General features: G+C 43.3%; 1 protein-coding gene across 3 annotated transcripts; it reads left to right on the top strand.

The window, feature by feature from the left end:
- The first annotated feature begins 3,023 nt into the window (after positions 1-3,023).
- Gprc5a (G protein-coupled receptor class C group 5 member A) lies at positions 3,024-18,883 on the top strand. Of its 3 annotated transcripts, none has more exons than XM_026409292.2 (4): positions 3,024-3,102; positions 14,604-15,532; positions 17,640-17,698; positions 17,970-18,883. In XM_026409292.2, exons 2-4 carry the CDS (start codon positions 14,611-14,613, stop codon positions 18,060-18,062), a joined length of 1,074 nt encoding a protein of 357 aa, XP_026265077.2. In that variant the 5' UTR covers positions 3,024-3,102; positions 14,604-14,610; the 3' UTR covers positions 18,063-18,883. The 3 variants fall into 3 exon arrangements, with proteins under 3 accessions (XP_026265077.2, XP_026265075.2, XP_026265074.2); XM_026409290.2 differs by lacking the exon at positions 3,024-3,102 and adding an exon at positions 4,219-4,340; XM_026409289.2 differs by lacking the exon at positions 3,024-3,102 and adding an exon at positions 4,616-4,704.
- Positions 18,884-19,086: the final 203 nt, after the last annotated feature.

Raw genomic sequence — 19,086 nt, 5'->3', positions numbered from 1 at the left:
TACATTCTGCTCCCTCTGCCTTAAATACCCTTCCTGTTCCTCACCCCTCTTTCCTTCTCCATATGTAAAACTCATCCTCATCCTTTAGTCTGTCCTTCCTTTGTGGGATTTACCCTGAACTCTGCAATGAATCTTTACTGTGGTTTGGTTGGCTGTGGTCCTTATGTGTTCCTCTAACACAACAGGTTGGCTTTTCCTTGATTACTATCCTTCTGTCTGAGAGACTGAGCTCCTTAAGGCAATTTCTTTTGATATAGAAGATCATCCATAGATGTAGATGACTGAATATACATGAAAATTTATTTTAGGGAATGGAGACCAAGTAGGGTCTGTCTCATTCTTCTGTGACATTTTCTATAATGCTCGGTGCATAGTTGGCTCTCAAATACTTATGTTGTTTAATATGGAAGAGCCATATTAGCAGGAACCTAGTGGGGGCTGTGGTTCTCTGACATTGGTAGTTCCAAAAGAGTAAAAACCTGAGGAGACAATTCCTCTGTGTTCTTCTTCTGCTGACTCAGGTGCTTCTTAAATGAGAGTTCATTGGGGTCAGGGAGGGAGATAGGTGGTACCTTTCACCTATCTCCTAGTGAAGAAGTAAAGGGAGAAAAAGGAGAGCCCAAGGCCTGAGTTCTGCGTCCCCCATCCTAGGGTAGCATTACTAAAGAGGTCAGGTGAAGATATTGGTAGAGCTGTCTGAGTTTCTGAGCTTGAGAGGGGCCGTGGTGGCCATGTTTAGTGGGTCATTGGTAAGGGAAGTGTCAGCAAGGACTGGGATCTGGTGCCCCCCGATTGGGGCAGAGCCAGGACCATCCTCATAGAACCCGAGAATCCCTAGCTGGCCTTACGGCAGAGCGAAGGGCCACTCCAGTGTCAGAGCAGCCTCTCTGTTCAGGGGAACAAGGCACCTTTGTTGTGGGCTCTCTCTTCTCCTCTCCTCGTTTGCAGTCAGGTGAGTGTCCCTTCTGCGTTGCTCAACCATGCTAACATCACCAGGTAACATTCAAAGGAGGACAGCTAGATTTGGATGAAGCATGGGTCTCCAGACTTTCTTCATAATATTTCTTCCATTGATTTCCAAGGGCCCTGAATTAGCTTTCTGTCACTATAACCAAATACCTGATGCAGGTATTTTATATATGTGCACACATGTATGTATAATTGTATAATTATAATTATTATTTTTTTATTTTGGGTACTAGGATTGAACCTAAGGGGGCTTTACCACGGAGCTATATCCCCAGCTTTTATTTATCTTTATTTTGAGACAGGTTTCATCAGGTTTCCCTTCCAGGTCTCTAACTTGTGATCCTCCTGATTTAGCCTTTCGAGTAGCTAGGATTACAGGTGTGCATCACCACTACTGGCTACAGTCTAACATTATAAAGAAAAGAAGTTTATTTAACTCCCATTTCTGGAGGTTTAAAGTGCAAACAGCATACTGCAGACTCTGATGAGGGCCTCATGCCCTGGGCTGAATCCCCTCATGGCTAATTGTAATAGTGTGAGCACCTGTGCAGGAGCAAGCTGTCTCATCTGGAGTCAGGAAGCAGAGAAAGGGAGGGGCCAGGCTCACTTCTTTTGTAATAACCCTTAATCCTTTCCAAGGGCAGGGTCCCCAGTGACTTCCCACTAGGCCATACCTCTTTTTTTTTTTTTTCTTTTTGTGGTACTTGGGATTGAACCCAGGGGTATTCTGCCACACAGCCCAGCAGCCCTACCTATTAAAGGTTCCACCATCTCCTAACATGTCACACTGGAGATGAAGTTTCCAACTCAAGGACCCTTGGGGGACACACACTCAAACCATTTGCAAACCATAGAAGACCCTCAACTTTTAGCAGACAACAGACTCAGGAAATGAACTATCCCATCTACTGATTCCTTCCCTTTCCCCCTTAGAAGCATCTCGGTATCACTCAGTTATGCCACTCTCCCTTTATCTTTCTTACCTCCCAGACATCAGGATCTATAAACTCAGGTACGGGCTAGGACCAGGAGAGGCAGGCAAGGAATTCAGGCTTCAGAACTGAAGGAGTTACTCCTCACAGGGGTGTGAAGCACCTCTCCTAAACTCTGTGTTCTGGATGCTCCCTGGCCTAACTCTCATCCAGGCTTTGAGCTGGGCTGATGCATCTGTAAAGAGAAATGAAGAAAAAAAATGAAGTTCAAAGGAGGGTAGGAGAGAGAGAGTGCTAAAAGAACCAGGTCACAGTCAACAGCAAAGTGAAGGATGGTGACAGCTGATGGTACTTAAGAACAAGCATCCCCACACCATCTTTCTCTTGCAACCCCTAGACCAGCCAGCTAGACATCACACAGAGAATAAAGAACAGAATAAATAAAACACACTCACCACACTCTCATTAGGTTTCCCAAGATTCTTGTCCTGAGAAGGGAGTGTATGGAGGGAGAAGAAATCATGTCCCCTCTGCTTTTGCTTCCTTCTTAGATTTGATGTCTTTTGCTTGATGTCCTGAACCTCACTGTGGATATGGTGATTCAGATCCTAAAATGCCGGAGCTAGAAGAGACCCCAGAGACAACCATCTCTGTGCTGATCAGAGTTGTAGCCACTAGCTAGCCTCATATGGCTTTTAAGCCCTTAACATGTGCTGGTCCAAAGTGACAATGTGCGGTGAGTATAAAATACTCACTGGGTTCTTGAGGATGTAGTTTGACAAAAAAATGTAAAATAGCTCAATAATATTTAAAAAGTTGATTACATGTTGAAACAATCCTATTTGTGGTCTATTGGGTTAAAATAAAATGTATAATTAGAATTAATTCCCTTTAAAAAACTTTTTAATATGGCTGCTAAAAAAACATTATATGTGTGGCTTGGATTTGTGGCTTGAATTATAGTTCTATTGTACAATGGTGATCTAGTTCAACTTCCTTCTCTAACAGATGAGAAAGCTGAAGTCTTGAGAGAAGCCCTGACTTCATGGATGGTACACACTAAAATGCACTGCCCTTTCTAGTCCCACCAACATCTCAGTGACCCCTCTGCCACTTACATCCCTGGAAGCCCTAGCAGTGGAGCTGGTGAGCTTGGAGATTCCTGGCCTGCACCCTCAAGGGAAGTGTTCCAAGACCCAAGGTATTGGTTGTGGTTCTTGGGAGTGAAATAAAATCTAACAAAGGTGGAATCATGGTCTCCAAAGACTCACATTTTTTGTTTTGTTTTGTTTTGGTGCTGGAGATTGAACCCAGGATCTTGTGTACCCACTAAGCTCATAGTCACATTTTGAAAGGACTTTAGATTTAGGAAATTTAGGGAGGGGGACAGAAGGGAGAAGAAATCTGGGTGGCCCTAGGCTTTCCCCCATTAATTCATATGCAGATTAATACAGGTTAGTTTACTAGATCTGCTGACTACCACCTTAAAAGCACAGTCTCAGGCCTCCTTTCCCCAAAGCAGTGGTGTAGAACCTTGCCCAGCCCTGACACAGAGGGGCAGCTACTCCAGGATTGTTTGACAAGTCAACAAAGGCAAGTAGGATTGGCTTGATAGTAAAAGAGGAGTGGGTAGGAGAGGGAGGAGGAACCAAGCAACAAAGACAAATTCCTTTATTCCATAATTTTATCAGGTGTCTCCATTCCCATCAGCCTGCATTGTCAAGCTTTAGGGGAGGTAACAAGGAAAGTTTTTAAAGAGATAATGATCTCTCAGCCCCAGGCACTAACCCATGTTATCTGACCACAGTTTATTTTCTCGTTTTTTTTGTTTGGTACTGGGGATTGAACCCAGAGGTGATCAACCACTGAGCCACTTTCCCGACACCTCTCACCCCTTTTAAAATTTTTATATTTTGAGACAGGGTCTCAAAATTAAGTTGCCGGGGCTGCCCTCTTGTGATCCTCTGGCTTCAGTCTCCGGAGACGCTGGGTTTACGTGTGCGGCACAGCGTCCAGCATCTGGTCACAAGTTTTGACAAGTGTCCTTGTTGAACTGGACCCAGTGAAGAAGTCTTCCTTGACCTTTATCTCGCTTTGGCAGGAGTCCCTGGAGGGTGGTCATCTCTTTTTCCTTCAGCCTGGCTTTCCACCCGCGCTGGCGGAGTGAGAGGGTGGAGAGAAAAGCTAAGCTAAGGGAAAGTGCAGAAAGACGGGCTTGTTCCATTGAAATCAACAAGGGAGCTGCTAGGATCTAGCCTGCAGGTCCTTGCCCTTGCGGGGCTGGAGTGCCAGCGGGGAAGGCGGGTGTGGTTTCCTCCAGGAGGTGACAACCTGTAGGGCCTGTAAGGAGCAGTCCTCCGTGGCCGCTCTATCATCCGGTGCTCTGAGAGTAGCCTGAGCGCAAGTCTTGGAGGAGTCTGATGCGCTGCGCTGGGCAAGGTGGGTCCCGCCGCGTCCTCCCCGACCCCACCCCCCCAACCATTTCAGGAGTGACTGTGCTTCTGACGTCAGGAATCCTTTGGTTCATTCCCTGGCACGGTGACTTTATTTTCATAACAGCACCAAGTGCCGTGGAACTGGAATAGGCGTGTCCTCTCCCCCTGACCCTCCCCGCCCCTGCCCTCTGCTCACCCCCTTGCTCACCGCTCCCTCCCTCCCGCGACGGCAGCCTTTATAACTGCTCAGCTAGCCGAGGGCGGGATCACTGTCCAAAGACTGACTAGTCCAGCACCGAGGGGCCCGCTTGCTTCTGTCTTACGCGTGAGGAGGGCGCCAAGTTCACCGCCACAACCTAGACCCTAGGGTAAGTGAGGCGCGTGGAGCTCAGAGAGCGCGGGACCTCCAGATTTAAATCATGACCGGAGAGTAGGAGTCGGGAGGGGTGGCCTAGAGGAGGCCAGGAATCCTGGTGATGGACTACAGCTGACTATGAGGAAATAACTAATCCGAAAGAAAGGGGGATTCCTCTAGTTTAACTCAACTCAGAATTTGTTTTCTGGGTTTCCCATGCTAAGATAGAGGCGGAGAGCAAAAAGATCACCAGGGTAATAGTTTCTGCTTAGACACATTCTACAAACTCCGAATAGGCTGAATTCTTGTCAAGAAAGAGGGGAGCAACCCTGGGATCAATTTGGGGCAAGAGAAGAAAGAGAGAAAAATGTTAAAGTTAGGGAAGGGACTAGGGTGGAGAAGGTCTAGGAAAATTGGATGAGGGTGTAGGAAGGAGGAGATGATGACAGTTACTACTTGATTGAGATACTGAAAAGTTTCCATTAATTTTATTCTTCCACTACAACGTACTCTTCTATTTTTGGGAAATAGATCTAGAAGCCACCCCTTTTCTCTATATTGGATTCCACAGCATACCCTCCTTTCGGGAGGAAGCAGCTGTCACCATCTCCCTCTTCCTGCCTTGCTTACCCCCCAAACCCGCCCCACCTCCTTCCTAGTCCCTCTCCATCCCTAGTCCCTGGAGTGGCTCCGGAATACCCAGCAGATGGAAATCGAAAAGGCAGTAACCACCCACCTTTCAACAACTAAGTAGCCCCTGGGAATGGCTTAAATGTGGTTCAAGATATCTCTTAAAATATCCATGGGAAGAAGGATAACAAATAGCCAGAGTCTGCTCAGGATCAAGGAGGATGAAGGATTCCAGGCTGATTTCTCTGAAGAGGCTTTTGTAAATGATGCACCTGTTGAAGGGTTCATCGCAATCAGTCACTGCAGTGGGCTTATTCCTGAGGAGGAATTCTTTTAGTCACTTCAGATGGGATGGCCTGGGGACCATGGGAGGGACAACGAGGGTGAGGTCAGCTTTGGATGCTGGCTACTACTAGGAGATGTAAGAATGAAGGGGAGAGAGGGTAGGAAACAGGTGCTGAGAATTTACTCCCTCAAAAGTATGGAGAGGGCAGGGCTCCAAAGGATGGATGGAATGAGCAGAACTGTGTGGTTTCCCAAAAGCTCTCAATGTGGCGTCAGGGAACTTGATTTCTTCTTTCTGCTCAGCAGGATCATGTAACTGTCATCAGACAACCTCCTGGGGTTGGAGGGGGAGGTCTCAGGGAGGCCCCAAGTGCCTTTCCTGCATTAAGATTCTAGCCCCTCTGTCTGCACATATCTTGTTTGGAATCTACTTTTTAATATTCTGTTCCTTAATGGTAGTTGAAGATAAGATTTTGAAGAAGAATTTTGACTGCAATTCTTATTCTTCTCATTCTCTACTGCTATGTAAAAATTCACAAGATTGAGCTGAGGAAATGATGTGAAGGTATAATACACAGTTAACAGGACAGCAGTTTTTCTTGAGGGAGTCTTTGACTTTCAGAGTATTTCAGTGCATTTGTTTCTACTTTTAGTCCTATTTCTATGGCATTGTGGCCAGAATATGTAATCTATACTTTTCTTATTTTAGAATTTCAGATTTTTCTTTTTTTTAAAAAAAAATTATTTTTTAGTTGCAGTTGGACACAATACCTTTATTTTATTTATTTTTATGTGGTGCTGAGGATTGAACCCAGCACCTCGCCCTCTACTACTGAGCCACAACCCCAGCCCTCAGATTTTTCTTTGTGTTCTAAAATATGCTTTTTTGTGTGTGTTTCGGGGAGTGTAATCATCCCCCCAAATGACCACTTAAGTAGAAGTGATCATATAGAACAGGGGTGGCAAAATATAGTCCATGGACCAAATATAGCCCACAACTTCTTTTTGTGAATAAAATTTTATAGGAAAACCTCAATGCTCATACATTTATTACTATTTTCATGCTACAAATATATGGCTTACAAAGCCTGAACTGCTTACTGGCCCTTTACAGAAAATGCTTGCTCATTACTGATACAGAGGATCTGAATTATATGATTAATAATGGAGATCTAACACACTTAGAATTGTAGCTACTTGGGAGGCTGAAGCAGGAAGATCGAAAGTTTGAGGCTAGTTGGAGCAACTTAGTGAGACCCTGAAACATAATAAAAAATAAAAAGGAGGGGTTATTGCACAGTGGTAGAAGTGCCCCCAGTTTCAGTCCCCAGTATGGAAAAAAAAAGAAAAGATCAATTTTATGTATTTAATCCACCAAAGACTGACAAAGAAGTATTCTATAATTAAGTATTTCTTCTGGTTTCTCCTTCTATATCAGTAATCCTTGTTTTAAGTATTTTGGTACTGTATTTGGTACATGAAAGTTTATGACAGTTTTATCTTCAATGTAGAGCATCACTAATTATTTTGAAGCAAGCTTTGGGGTACATATAATGCCTTTTTTCCCTTACCTCAACTTTGTATGATATTAAAATCTCAACTCTTGCTTAATTCTTTTACCGTAAGCCAGCTATTTAACTATGTTTGACTCATAATACCTCTTAAATAAGCATTATCTATTAGTAATTCTTTTTCATTTCTTTTCCTTTTTTTTTTTTTTTTTAACTTTCAACCTTTCTCGATTCCTTTGCTTTGGGTGATGTTCTTGTAGAAATAATAGTTTAATTTAGTCTTTTCAAAATAAGTCACCATTTCATTATTGTAATAATACTTGCTTTCTGTGGTCATCTAATTTTAGGCCATGTAGTCTGTTTTTCCCCATTGTCTCCCCCATTAGACAGTATATATTGTGTTTTTAGATCTACCAGGCAACAAGTAGATGGTAGTGCCATTCAGAAGGTTTAGAAGTCAGGCTGGTAGGAAGATATGAAAAGCTGAACTTTGGACTCTTGAATCCAACATAAATATTTTGTCCTTATATATTGAAGTAAACTATTTGAAGGAAGAAATCTTTAAGAATTTTGAGATGTAAAATCAGTAGAGAACTTTATTTTATTCTCTGTTTTCTGGATATTTGATTTCTCAGAATTCTGGGCCAAAGAGATTTGGAAGCTTCACTCAGTATCTTAACTGAAAAAAAAGATTTCCGATATTTATTTTATATTCACATTAATCTAAAATTTACATGTGCTGTTTAGAGTAGGAGGAAAAGTGCAGAAATGAGTATGAACATTATTGTTACACTTGTTTTGAAATATAGTGCTGTGATGATTTTTTTTCCCCGAGTAACCACCTAGAAACTCAAGTCATGATTTTAGTAAGATGCTATTCATGAGACTTTGCTATGATGCCTCACTTTTATGTCATCAGAATTGGGCTGGCTACCCGTAACAGGGGAGCCTAGAGATTTTCCTATGAATACTTTCCTTTTCCTGTAATCCTGCTAAGGGCAGAGAGATTTCTTGAGGGACTCCTCCCTTAGCATAATTCAACCTGGATAAAAATATGAGGATTTGCATCAGCACATATTCATCTTCAAAAATTTTTACTCCCTATTACTCACACTTGCTAATAAATAACTTGCTTTGGGTAAATATTCAGCTGTCAGTCTTAGTCCAAAATATTTTCTCGGCAACTGCCATGCAGAGTACATGGTGAGATTGATACCAACAAACAGAAGATCTGTTTGATTTCCTTATGAAGCTTGTTATCTGATAGGCTGGTCAGCACTGGTGATAATGTTAATATATACCATATATATGGAAAAACTTCAGGGCCTAAAAACACTTAGTTATAAAAACTATGACAAGACCTACAAATTTAGAATGAGATAGGATTAATATTGACAATTTTAAAACCTCATTATAGAGGTTAGATTTTGGGCCAAATTTTGAAGAAATTTGGCAAATGGACTGTGAACAAGAGGGAAAGGGTCTTTCTTGTTAAGAGAATAATTCATGGTCAGAAGCAAGAGCATAACCTTGTAGGAGAAGGCTGTAGATGATCCCAGGGAGAAAACAATCTTAGAAGATTTGCATTGTTTTAAGAACCACAGTTTTTGTTTTTGTTTTTTTTTTTTTAAACCAGGATTTAACCCAAGGGTGCTTAACCACTGAGCCATATCCCCAGCCCTTTTTAAATATTTTATTTAGAAACAGTGTCTCGCTGAGTTGCTTAGGGCCTTGCTACGTTGCTGAGGCTGGGTTTGAACTCTCAATGCGCCTGTATCAGCCTCCTGAGCCACTGGGATTACAGATGTGTGCCACCGCACCCAGCAAGAGCCACATAATTTTGTACAAATTTTTAATTTCTTTGTGCGTCAGTTTCCTCAACTGTAAAATGGGGGCCAAATAGTAATTCAGTGAGGACTGAATGAAGCAATGAATGACTTTGAGTAAATTTATTTATTAATTTAAGATTTATTATTTATTAATCTAAGATCCAGCAAAGCTAAATTTAGCAGCTGCCTAAGCCAGAAGTCTAGGAGTTATCCTGGATTCCTCCATTCCTGAAGCCCTTTCTCTTCTACCTTCATGAACACATCTGCCATTCTCTGTTCATCTCTCATGTCTTTTCTTCCAGTCTCTTTTCTCAAACTGCCTGCCACTCCCACCTTGTCCCCAATTAGGTAGAAGGGGTCCCTATTTTTCATGTGTGTTCAGCATTCTCTGCATCCCATAACTCCTGAGTTGTGCACCAGTGCAACTGACTCTATTAGCTCTCCAGGGGCAGTGGCCATACTGTGTGATTTGTACACTTAGTGTGGTATCTGACACAAATTACACACTTAAATATTTGTTGATTGAGCAGGGTATAGTGGTATATGCATGTGATCCCAGATACTGAGGAGGCTGAGGCAGGAGGATCACAAGTTTGAGGCTAGCTGGGCAACTTAGCCACTGCCTTAAAATAAAATTTAAAAAGGGCTGGGTATGTAGCTGAGCCAGAGGAAAATAAAACTGTCCAGGGTCATTAACAAGCAAGTCTGTATTGCAAGAGGTTTGTGTACCTAGAGGATGGTGCAGATAAGGGAGAGACACCAGGAAGGTACCAGAGGAGGAGCACAGGGTACTGATCACTTCGTGCTGCCTTAAGCCCTTTTGGAATGAATCAGGGAGTGGAAGAAAGGTTAAAAAAAAAAAAAAAAAACCAACCAGTGGAAAAGGAGGAAAAAGAATAGGAGGAGGAAAAGGAGGAGGAGGAGGGAAGGAAAGGAGTCACCTATTAGGTAGAGTACCCCTGGGGTCCATCTCCAGTATCACAAAGAAAAGAAAAAGTTAATTGAGAGGAAGACTAAGTATAGAATCACTAGGTTTGGAAACTTCTCAGTAAGCCAGTGCTGAGAGAGAGGATGAGAGAGGAGAAAGGCTGAAGGAAAGAAGAAAAACTTTACAGACCATGACAGTGATTTAAAGTGAAGGACGGAGTTATGATCATGACTACTCTAAAGAATGTTCTTCTCATGGGACGGTGCACACATGACTGTATCTGTCAGTTAAATATAAATAGATTGTGGTAATATTAAATGAGATCGTATGTGTAAAAATATGTAAATGAGAGAAAACATGTTAAAACCTTCATAGTGACAGGCTCATGTGGCAGTTGTTGTCATTATTTTTATTCATAATTATATTGCCACTATTGTCATGATTTTTTTTTTTAAATACTGGAGATTGAATGCAGGGGCACTCTGACACTGAGCTATATCCCCAGCCCTTTTTATTTTGAGACAGGGTCCACTAAGTTGCCCAGCTGGCCTCAAACTTTCAATCCTCCTGCCTTAGCCCCAGAGTTTCGGGGAATAAAGGTGTGTGCTCCTTTCCTTATTTTACAGAGCAGTGGCAGAGGCTGAGAGGTTATATGACTTGGTCCACACACACTGGAGACCCATTTTTCCTAAGAGGAAGGAATGACAGAAGGCTTTGGGATTGAGCCTAATATGTGACTCACTTCCTTCTTTCTTCCTCCTCTTCTTCTTTTTCCTTCTGTTCCTTCTTTTTTCCCTGATTGTTTTTTAACCTTTCTTTCATGCCCTGACTCATTCTGAAAGGGCTTAGGCAGCACGAAGTGATCAGTACCCTGTGCTCCTCCTCTGGTACCTTCCTGGTGTCTCTTCCTCATCTGCACCATCCTCTGGGTACACAAACCTCTTGCAATACTGACTTGCTTGTTAATGATCCTGGACAGTTTTATTTTCCTCTGACTAAATGCAAAGTATTTATAATGCTTTCAACCTGCTGAGCAATCCCTATAAGGCTGGGGAAGGGGTGGATGAGGATTAATGGAGGTAAATTACAATGGTAATGGCAAAAAAATTAGTCACTCGGGTTAATAATATTTACTGAGACATTTTTAAGAAGACATTTGTGTGTCTGGAGGTGTGGTGGTTAATGGTAGAGCTTTGTGCCTAGCATGCATGAGGACCTGGTTTCCATCCCCAATACCGAGAAAAAAAATTTAACTGGATATTTGATATTTTAAAAATTGCTGATTTTTAAAAGTGTGGCTAAGGAGTTTTATTTTTTAGAAAGACATAGTAGAGTATTTATGAATAAAATTATATGATATATGGGATTTGCTTAAAAATAATTTAGTGAGGGCTGGGGATGTGGCTCAAGTGGTAGCGTGCCCGCCTGGCATGTGTGCTGCCTGGGTTCGATCCTTAGCACCACATACAAAGATGTTGTGTCCGCCGAAAACTAAAAAATAAATATTAAAATTCTCTCTCTCTCTCTCTCTCTCTCTCTCTCTCTCTCTCTCTCTTTCTCTCTCTCAGTCTCTCTTTAAAAAAATAATTTAGTGAGTGGGATGGGGCATTAGCTGAAGCAAAATTGGTCATATACTGATAATTGTTGAAACCAAGTTTTGGACACAGGACCTCTATTATATGAAGTTCAATAATTAAAACCTTAAAAAGGGTTTTTGTTTTCTTTTTTGTACGGGTTTGGTCCTGGGGATTGAATCCAGAGGTGTTTACCACTGGATTGTATCTTCCGTCCTTTTTATTTTATCTTTTGAGGCAGGGTCTCACTAAATTGCTGAGGCTGGCCTGGAACTTGGAATCTTCCTGCCTCCCCCTCTCCAGTGGCTGGGATTACAGGCGTGTGCCAAAGTGATTTATTTATTTATTTTTCTTTCTTAATGTTTTCCAGGCATTTTAGGACTGTTTCTCTATCCTCCTTACTTGATTGAGGTGCAGATGAATTAGGAGAAATCAGTTTTCTCTTCTCTCCACACCCACTGCCCATTGCTTGTTGGGCTCTGGTCTGTGGAACCTCCCTCCTCACAGCTGAATGAAGGGCCTGTAGGTCCAGGCTGGGGCTGGGATCTCTGTCTTACTGCTTCTTTTTTCAGCACTGTTTTGTCTTTGTCAGTCTCAGTCAAGGTTTAGAGTCCTGAGGTTCAAAGTCCTTAGTAATTGTCAGGTAATTATGATAACAACTACTTGTCCACAGACAGCAAATACCTTGAGGGGCAGGGAAGTGGCATGTGGCAGGGGAAGTCAGGAGGGTGAAGGAACAAAGAAAAGAGGGAAATACCTTTCCTGCTAGATTATCACCCCTAAGATTACTCTCAGAGGATGTGGAGAGATGAAATGAGATGCCAGGGCCTGTGTTGCTTTCCTTGTCCTTGCTGGCCTCAAAGGGGTCTTCCTTTCATGCATTAATAGTAGACAAGGGAGATGCTCTCACTGTGCTTTTCCGTGGAAGGCCTCTGCAAGTCCTCTCTTCCTGGCCCTGTGCCCCTTTCCCATGAGTTCCCGCTTCTCTCCTGGTCCATTTAGAGCTTCTCACCAACAAGTGAGCAATCCCCACACTAGAAAAAGAAAAGCTAAGGGAAAAGACTTCACAAATAACATACAGCAAAATAATTCAGATAAAATTTATAGTTTATGTAGAAACTGTTGGGGTTGTAGCTATGTCTAGCCATGTTGAATTAGCTGACATTGACGGAAATTTGAGAGCCACCCACTTTGAGGAAATGTGGAAAGTCCCTTCTCTTTCCAGTTCCCTAATTTAGCTTCCTAGTGTTCCCTGAATCCCTGGGATTTAGATGTCATGGGGGTCACCTGGGTGTCAAATTCACAAGGAGGTTGTGGGGCAGAGAAAAAAAGGCTTTTTCCTGAGATATTAAGGGCAGATATATGGGAAGTAAGCATACCCAGTCAATTCCTGATTATCCCGAGTGAGTGAGCAGATTACCTGCTTGTGAATCATCTATCACTTGGGGCCTCTCAGCCTTCCTGGTCTAAGAGTGAAATCAGGGCCATAATGGGGCATCCAAAGAAAGAAAGATGGGGTGGGTAGGGGAGAGAAGCTCAGATTGCATTTTTTAAAAAATAATTTTTTAAAGCATTTATTTTTAGTTGTAGGTGGACACAATACCTTTATTTTATTTTTATGTGGTGCCCCACCCATGCTAGGTGAGCGCTCTACCTCTGAGCCGCAACCCCAGCCCTCAGATTGTATTTTAATATCCTGTAGAACTCATCAGAGAGAGAGAGAGAGCACCTATAGTCGATAAGAGCATGGATCCTAGAGCCAGGGAACTTGGATTCAAATCTATCTCTGGGGCCAAGGATATAGCTCCGTGGTAGAGTATTTGTTTAGTATGCAAAAGGTCCCGGTTTGATCTCCAGCATTGGAAAAAAATTTATCTAATATATATATTTATATATATATATATATGATGTTCAGCAAGTAACTTGACCTCTTCCAGTTTCAGTTTCCTAATCTGTGTGTGTGTGTGTATGTGTGTGTGTGTGTGTATGTGTGTGTGTGTGCATGTGTGTAACTGGGAATTGAACCCAGAGATATTTTACTGCTGAGTTACATTCCCAGCCCTTTATATTTTCTTTTGAAACAGGTTCTAAGTTGCTGAGGCTGGTCTTGAATTTGATTGTCCTGCCTCAGCCTCCCAAGTTGCTGGGAGTACAGGTGTGAACCACCATGTCTGGCACTCAGTTTCCTCATCTATAAAAGAGGGCTAATAATTTGCATCTTATAGGGTTGACATGAAATTAAACTAATATTTATGTAAGGTGATCAGAAGTCAAATTCTGACTCATAGTAGAAATGAGTGTTAGGTATTAGTAATAGTTTTGTTGTTGTTGAGTTACCCCCTGTTTTTGTTTCATCCAGGACTTCCATCCTTATAGGTAGCTAGTTTAAAGCTGGTTATGGTAAGGAAGTTTCCTTCCACATTCTTTGGGAATTAGTTAAACCATCCATGTAAGTGTGAAGGCTGGGGAGAAACTCTTTCAATATGAGACAGCAGAGCCAAGGAAGAGGAATCAGGGACTCAGAAGTGAGTGTTAGCTCTCTGCAGAGAAATCTCCAGTTCTGGTAACTCCTCTGTTCCATGGGAGAATGGGTTGCTTATAAGTGATATCTGAAATAGGGCCAAAGATGGAAAATGACTTGAGACTGTGTTCACTTTATGCTTAGATATTTCTGTGTTCATGAATTCCTAAGAAAACACTATCCCAAAATATTAAGAACTCTGGCAGGTTATATGTGATATGGTTTTTGACCATATCACACACACACACAAAAAGAAATACCTCTTTGGCACCTTGGATCCTCAACCCTATGAGATGCAAATTATTATCCCTATTTTAAAGATGAGGAAACTAGGCTCTGAAATACCTCCTTGGGGAAAAAAAGAAAGAAAGAAAGAAAAACAAACCGAAATATTAAGAACTCTGGCAGGTCATATGTGATATGGTTTTTGACCATATCACACACAAAAAAATAAATACCTCTTTGGCACATTGGATCCTCTGGCTTCAAGGTAAAGGAAAAGTTGGTAGCTTTATCTAATGTAGCAAGTTCAAGGGCAAAATTGGCTGAACATGTCTTTTTTCCTAATCCTTTTTCAGTCTTGTGTCTGAGTTTGTTCAAACTCACCCCCAACCCTAACTTTGTTTTTATGTAGGACCAGAATGACCACAACCCCCTCCAATGGCTGCCGCTCACACCTGGACTCCAGGTACCAGAGACTTTGTGATATGTCTGAAGCATGGGGCATCGTCCTAGAAACAATAGCCGCAGCAGGGGCTGTGACCTCAGTGGTCTTCATGTTTGCTCTCCTGATCCTCATCTGTAGGGTGCAGGACTCCAACAGACGGAAAATGCTCCCAACCCAGTTTCTATTCCTCCTGGGAGTGTTGGGGGTCTTTGGCCTCACCTTCGCCTTCATCATCAAGCTGGATGGGGGCACAGGGCCCACACGCTTCTTCCTCTTTGGTGTCCTCTTTTCTATTTGCTTCTCTTGCCTCCTGGCTCATGCTTTCAACTTGATGAAGCTAGTCCGTGGGAGGCAGCCCCTGTCCTGGATGGTGATTCTGGGCCTAGCCGTGGGCTTCAGCCTGGTACAGGACGTCATCGCCATTGAATATGTCGTCCTCACCATGAACAGGACCAATGTCGACATCTTTTCTGAGCTTTCTGTTGCTCGTCGAAACGAAGACTTTATCATGTTGCTTATCTACGTCCTTTTCCTGATGGCGCTGACCTTCCTCACATCCTTCTTCACCTTCTGTGGATCCTTCAGTGGCTGGAAGAGACATGGGGCCCACATCTGCCTCACCATGTTCTTCTCCATTGTCATCTGGGTGGCATGGATCACTTTGCTCTTGGTTCCTACCCCTGGTCCCGAATGGGATGACACCATCTTGAGCACAGCCTTGGTTGCCAATGGCTGGGTTTTCCTCTTGGCTTATGTCGCCCCTGAGTTTTACCTGCTCACAAAGCAACGGAACCCCATGGATTACCCGTTGGAAGATGCTTTTTGTCAACCTCAGCTCATGAAGCAGAGCTATGGTATGGAGAACAGAGCCTATTCCCAAGAGGAAATCACTCCAGGTGCGATTGAGAATCCTGGGGTGGGAGGGTGGGGGAGGGTCAGAGGATATTGTGACTATAAGGAATATGCAGGATTTTTCCAGGTTATGTCCTAATAGAATGAATAAATTCCCCAAAGCTCAGATCTTGCTTAAAATCATCCAACCACTTAGAGACAAGTAGAACCAGTAGCTAGTTTCTGGAGTCTTTATCTAGTACTTTCTATGCAATACCAGATAGGTGTCTCTGAATCAAAATAAGATGGGGCAAAGAAAAGGAAAAGGAATGACTGGGAGAGTTTCTAGTGGTATGTGGGTGAGATTGTGCTTTTTATAAAAGATAAGTGGAAATTCCTTCCAGCCTTTGTGGATTAGAGTGCAGGATGCCAAGCCATGATTTCCTGCATTGACATGGGGTACAGGAGGGAGCAAGTCCTTTTATTATAAACTGACAGGAATCTCCATAAAGTTACCAAGGGTTTTTTGATTTTAGCACAAACATTTGATTGTATATCTCTGGGCCCCTGGGAGGGAAAAGATGACATATGACATAAAAAAAAAATGAGCCAATTGTGCTCCTTGGGAGGTGTGAGTAGCCAGGGGCTCTTCAGATATTCTCATAAGAGAGAGAGAGACCACACTGATAGCCAGAAGCTGCATTGCCAGTGAGGATCTATTCATTGGTCTCTAGGTTCACATTGATCTTGGAGTCTATCACAGGGTAGAAATGGTTTCTGAACAGGAATGAGGGAACTTCAAGCCTGTGTTCTCAGCACCACTTAAAAGAGGTGTTTTTTTTTTTTTTTTTTTTTTTTTTTTTTTTTTTTGCTGGGAGCGGTGGCACAGGCCTATAATCCCAGTGGCATGGGAGGCTGAAGCAGGAGGGTCACAAGTTCAAATCCAGCCTCAGCAACTCAGTGAGGCCCTGTCTCAAAATAAAAAGGGCTGGGATTGTGGCTCAGTGGTTAAGTGCCTCTGGGTTCAATCCCTAGTACAAAAAAAAAAAAATGCCTTTTCTTTGGAAGCCTGAGGTGCTGAGCTTCCTGGGGCTCTTCACTGCAGCCTGGTCTCTCTTCTGGGCATGTGGAAGGACAGGAGCAGAATTTCTACCATCCCAACCCCTCCTTTGCATTCCCAGGGCTTCACTCTGTCACCTGCTCCTGGATTCCCTGTCATGGTTCTCTTTTGGCTTCTCCTTTATGCTTTTCGTGTGTGGGATGCTGTCAGCTTACTCTCCTCAAGTGCTTCTCCAGCCACCACACTTGGCTTCTCACACTCCTCACTGCACACCCTCCCACCATGCATCCTGTTATGTCAGATCTGTGAGGCCTCAAGCCCCTTTGAAGCCTTGCCCTCAGCCCACACAGACCAAGTCCCTGCATCTTCCTGTCACAGTGGCTGGGCTGCAGGTGCACCTGTCCTCTGCCTGATGAGGCCTTTTCCTGCTCTTCTGACCCTTTTGCAAGTCAAGCATTCCCCAGTCTCTTCAGTCATTGCTCCGCCCTTGCATCTGTAGAACTTTGAAATGCTCTTATCAGAGTCTGTCTCATTCAATAGTTATTTGTGTGTTCATCATGAGTTCCTTACTCTCCAGGGTCAGTTGCAGGGCAGGAATCATTCTGGTTAATGCTTATACTCTAAATTGTATCAAATTGGGCAGGTAAATTTGGTGGGAAATAATTGAATTGCTTTAATTGGCATTAATAGCTACCATGTATGTTTCCCAAGTTTAAAACTCTCTGATTTTCCCAAAAAGACATAGAAAACAAGTGCTCACAAATCCTTCCTTTTCTTGCCTTGTCAGGCAGTTAAGGAAGTGAGTAAATCCCTAGTGAGATTCACTCTAGGGACACCTCTGGTCAGATCTATATCTGAAAAGACTTTTTAATGACTTTTCAAGGGTGCTTTTGCAGTGGAGGAGAACATTTTGGAAAGGGGATTCCTTAGGGACCATGTCATTCTTTCATCTAATCAGTGTGCTCACTGGGTGCCTGGTGCTGGTCTTTCCCTGCAAGAAACCTGAAATTTACTGGAGAAACAAAGAGACAAGCTGTCATACATACTGTGGCAAGTGGTGCAGTGGGACAGGTGGCCCTAATGCTTCAATTTCTCCTCTCCCTGTGTTTCAGGTTTTCAAGAGGCAGGGGATACCGGCTATGCCCCTTATTCCACCCACTTGCAGCTTCAGGTAAATAATCCTTCTTCTTTATTGGTAGTGTTGGCACCCAGGGACATTTGCCCTTTGGGAATGATGTTGTCTGATGGTTCCTGGGAAGCCATCTTGAAAGGATGACGTGTTTTGTTTTTTTTTTTTTTTTCCTACAATCTGCCTCATGGGGTCGGGTGGAATGCTGGGCACAGGCAGTACCTGGGAGGAGACCTGGTAGAAAGGAAAGATTAAATCCCTGCCCAGCTTGGAAGATCTATGAAATATAACAATATGATCACTTCTTTTTCAGAATCGGACTCCCCAAAAGGATTTCTCCATCCCCCGGGCCCAGGCTCGAACCAGCCCTTACAGTGACTACGAAGGAAGGAAAGAGAGCAGTTAGCTCTGTTCCGAAGAATGGAGTGACCGCAGCCAGGCAGCAGACCCAGCCAGCAGTCCAAGGAGATGTGGGCTAAATCCTGTCTTCCAAGAGAACTGCATGAAACATTGTGGGGACAGCTGCCTGCCCTCAGCCTCAGCCACTGTGCTTGTGGGGCTTCTGAGACTCCAGTTCTTCTTAGCATTGTGGTCTTTTCCTTTGTCCCATACTTAGGGTACTTTATTGAAGTAGGAGTCCTGGGCAGCTCAGGGTGACTCTTACTATTTTCTCATGTGTGACTAAAAGTCTGGGCATCTGACCGCATGCTGGCTCATTCAACTCCTGAGACGATTCATTAGGTAGGTTTGGTGGAAATCACTTGGCCAGAGCAGAACTGCAAATCTGAGCAAATCCAGCAAGGGTCTGTGTCTCAGCCTCATCTTGTCAAAATCTACACTGGAAGCCAACCTCCTGGTAGTCCCTTCCTTGCCTTCTTGCCTGACAGGAGAGGTCAAGGTCACCCAAATCTATGCTTCTAGATGACGTTCCTTATCATAGGGCCTCTCCATCTCCCCAGCACCAATTCACAGGGCATCCTTCTTTCTTATACCATCCCCAAACTTGCTCTTGACCCCCAAACGTAATCTTCCATGTGTACTTTGCCAGGAGTTCTCCGGACCTCACTAGCATGCACAGCCCAGTTTCTCCTGGCCAGGAAAATTTATGCACTGTTCTTCTTATAAATTCTTATCTAATCTGTTTGCTTCTCAGCCTCTGTTAATAGATTTACACTGTATTTATCTCCTGAGTTCTGTAAGTGGGCATTGTCTACTCTTGGGGGTATTCTGTGGTAAGTTATTCACTTGTATATGCAATAAAGATGTGGCGGTGACTTTTTAAATATATTTTTTGGGTTCCGTGGTCCCGCGGATGGAACCCAGGGCCTCATATATGCTAGACAAGCACTCTATCATTGAGCACATCCCCAGCTCTGGTGTTGACTCTTCCTCCAGTAGCAGTGATATAGGTGGTGGATATTTGACACTGA

Source organism: Urocitellus parryii, chromosome 5 (assembly GCF_045843805.1).
Source record: "Urocitellus parryii isolate mUroPar1 chromosome 5, mUroPar1.hap1, whole genome shotgun sequence".
Lineage (NCBI taxonomy): Eukaryota > Metazoa > Chordata > Mammalia > Rodentia > Sciuridae > Urocitellus > Urocitellus parryii.
The sequence above is the reverse complement of the archived record's forward strand: the minus strand, read 5'-3'. Positions and strand labels throughout refer to the sequence as shown.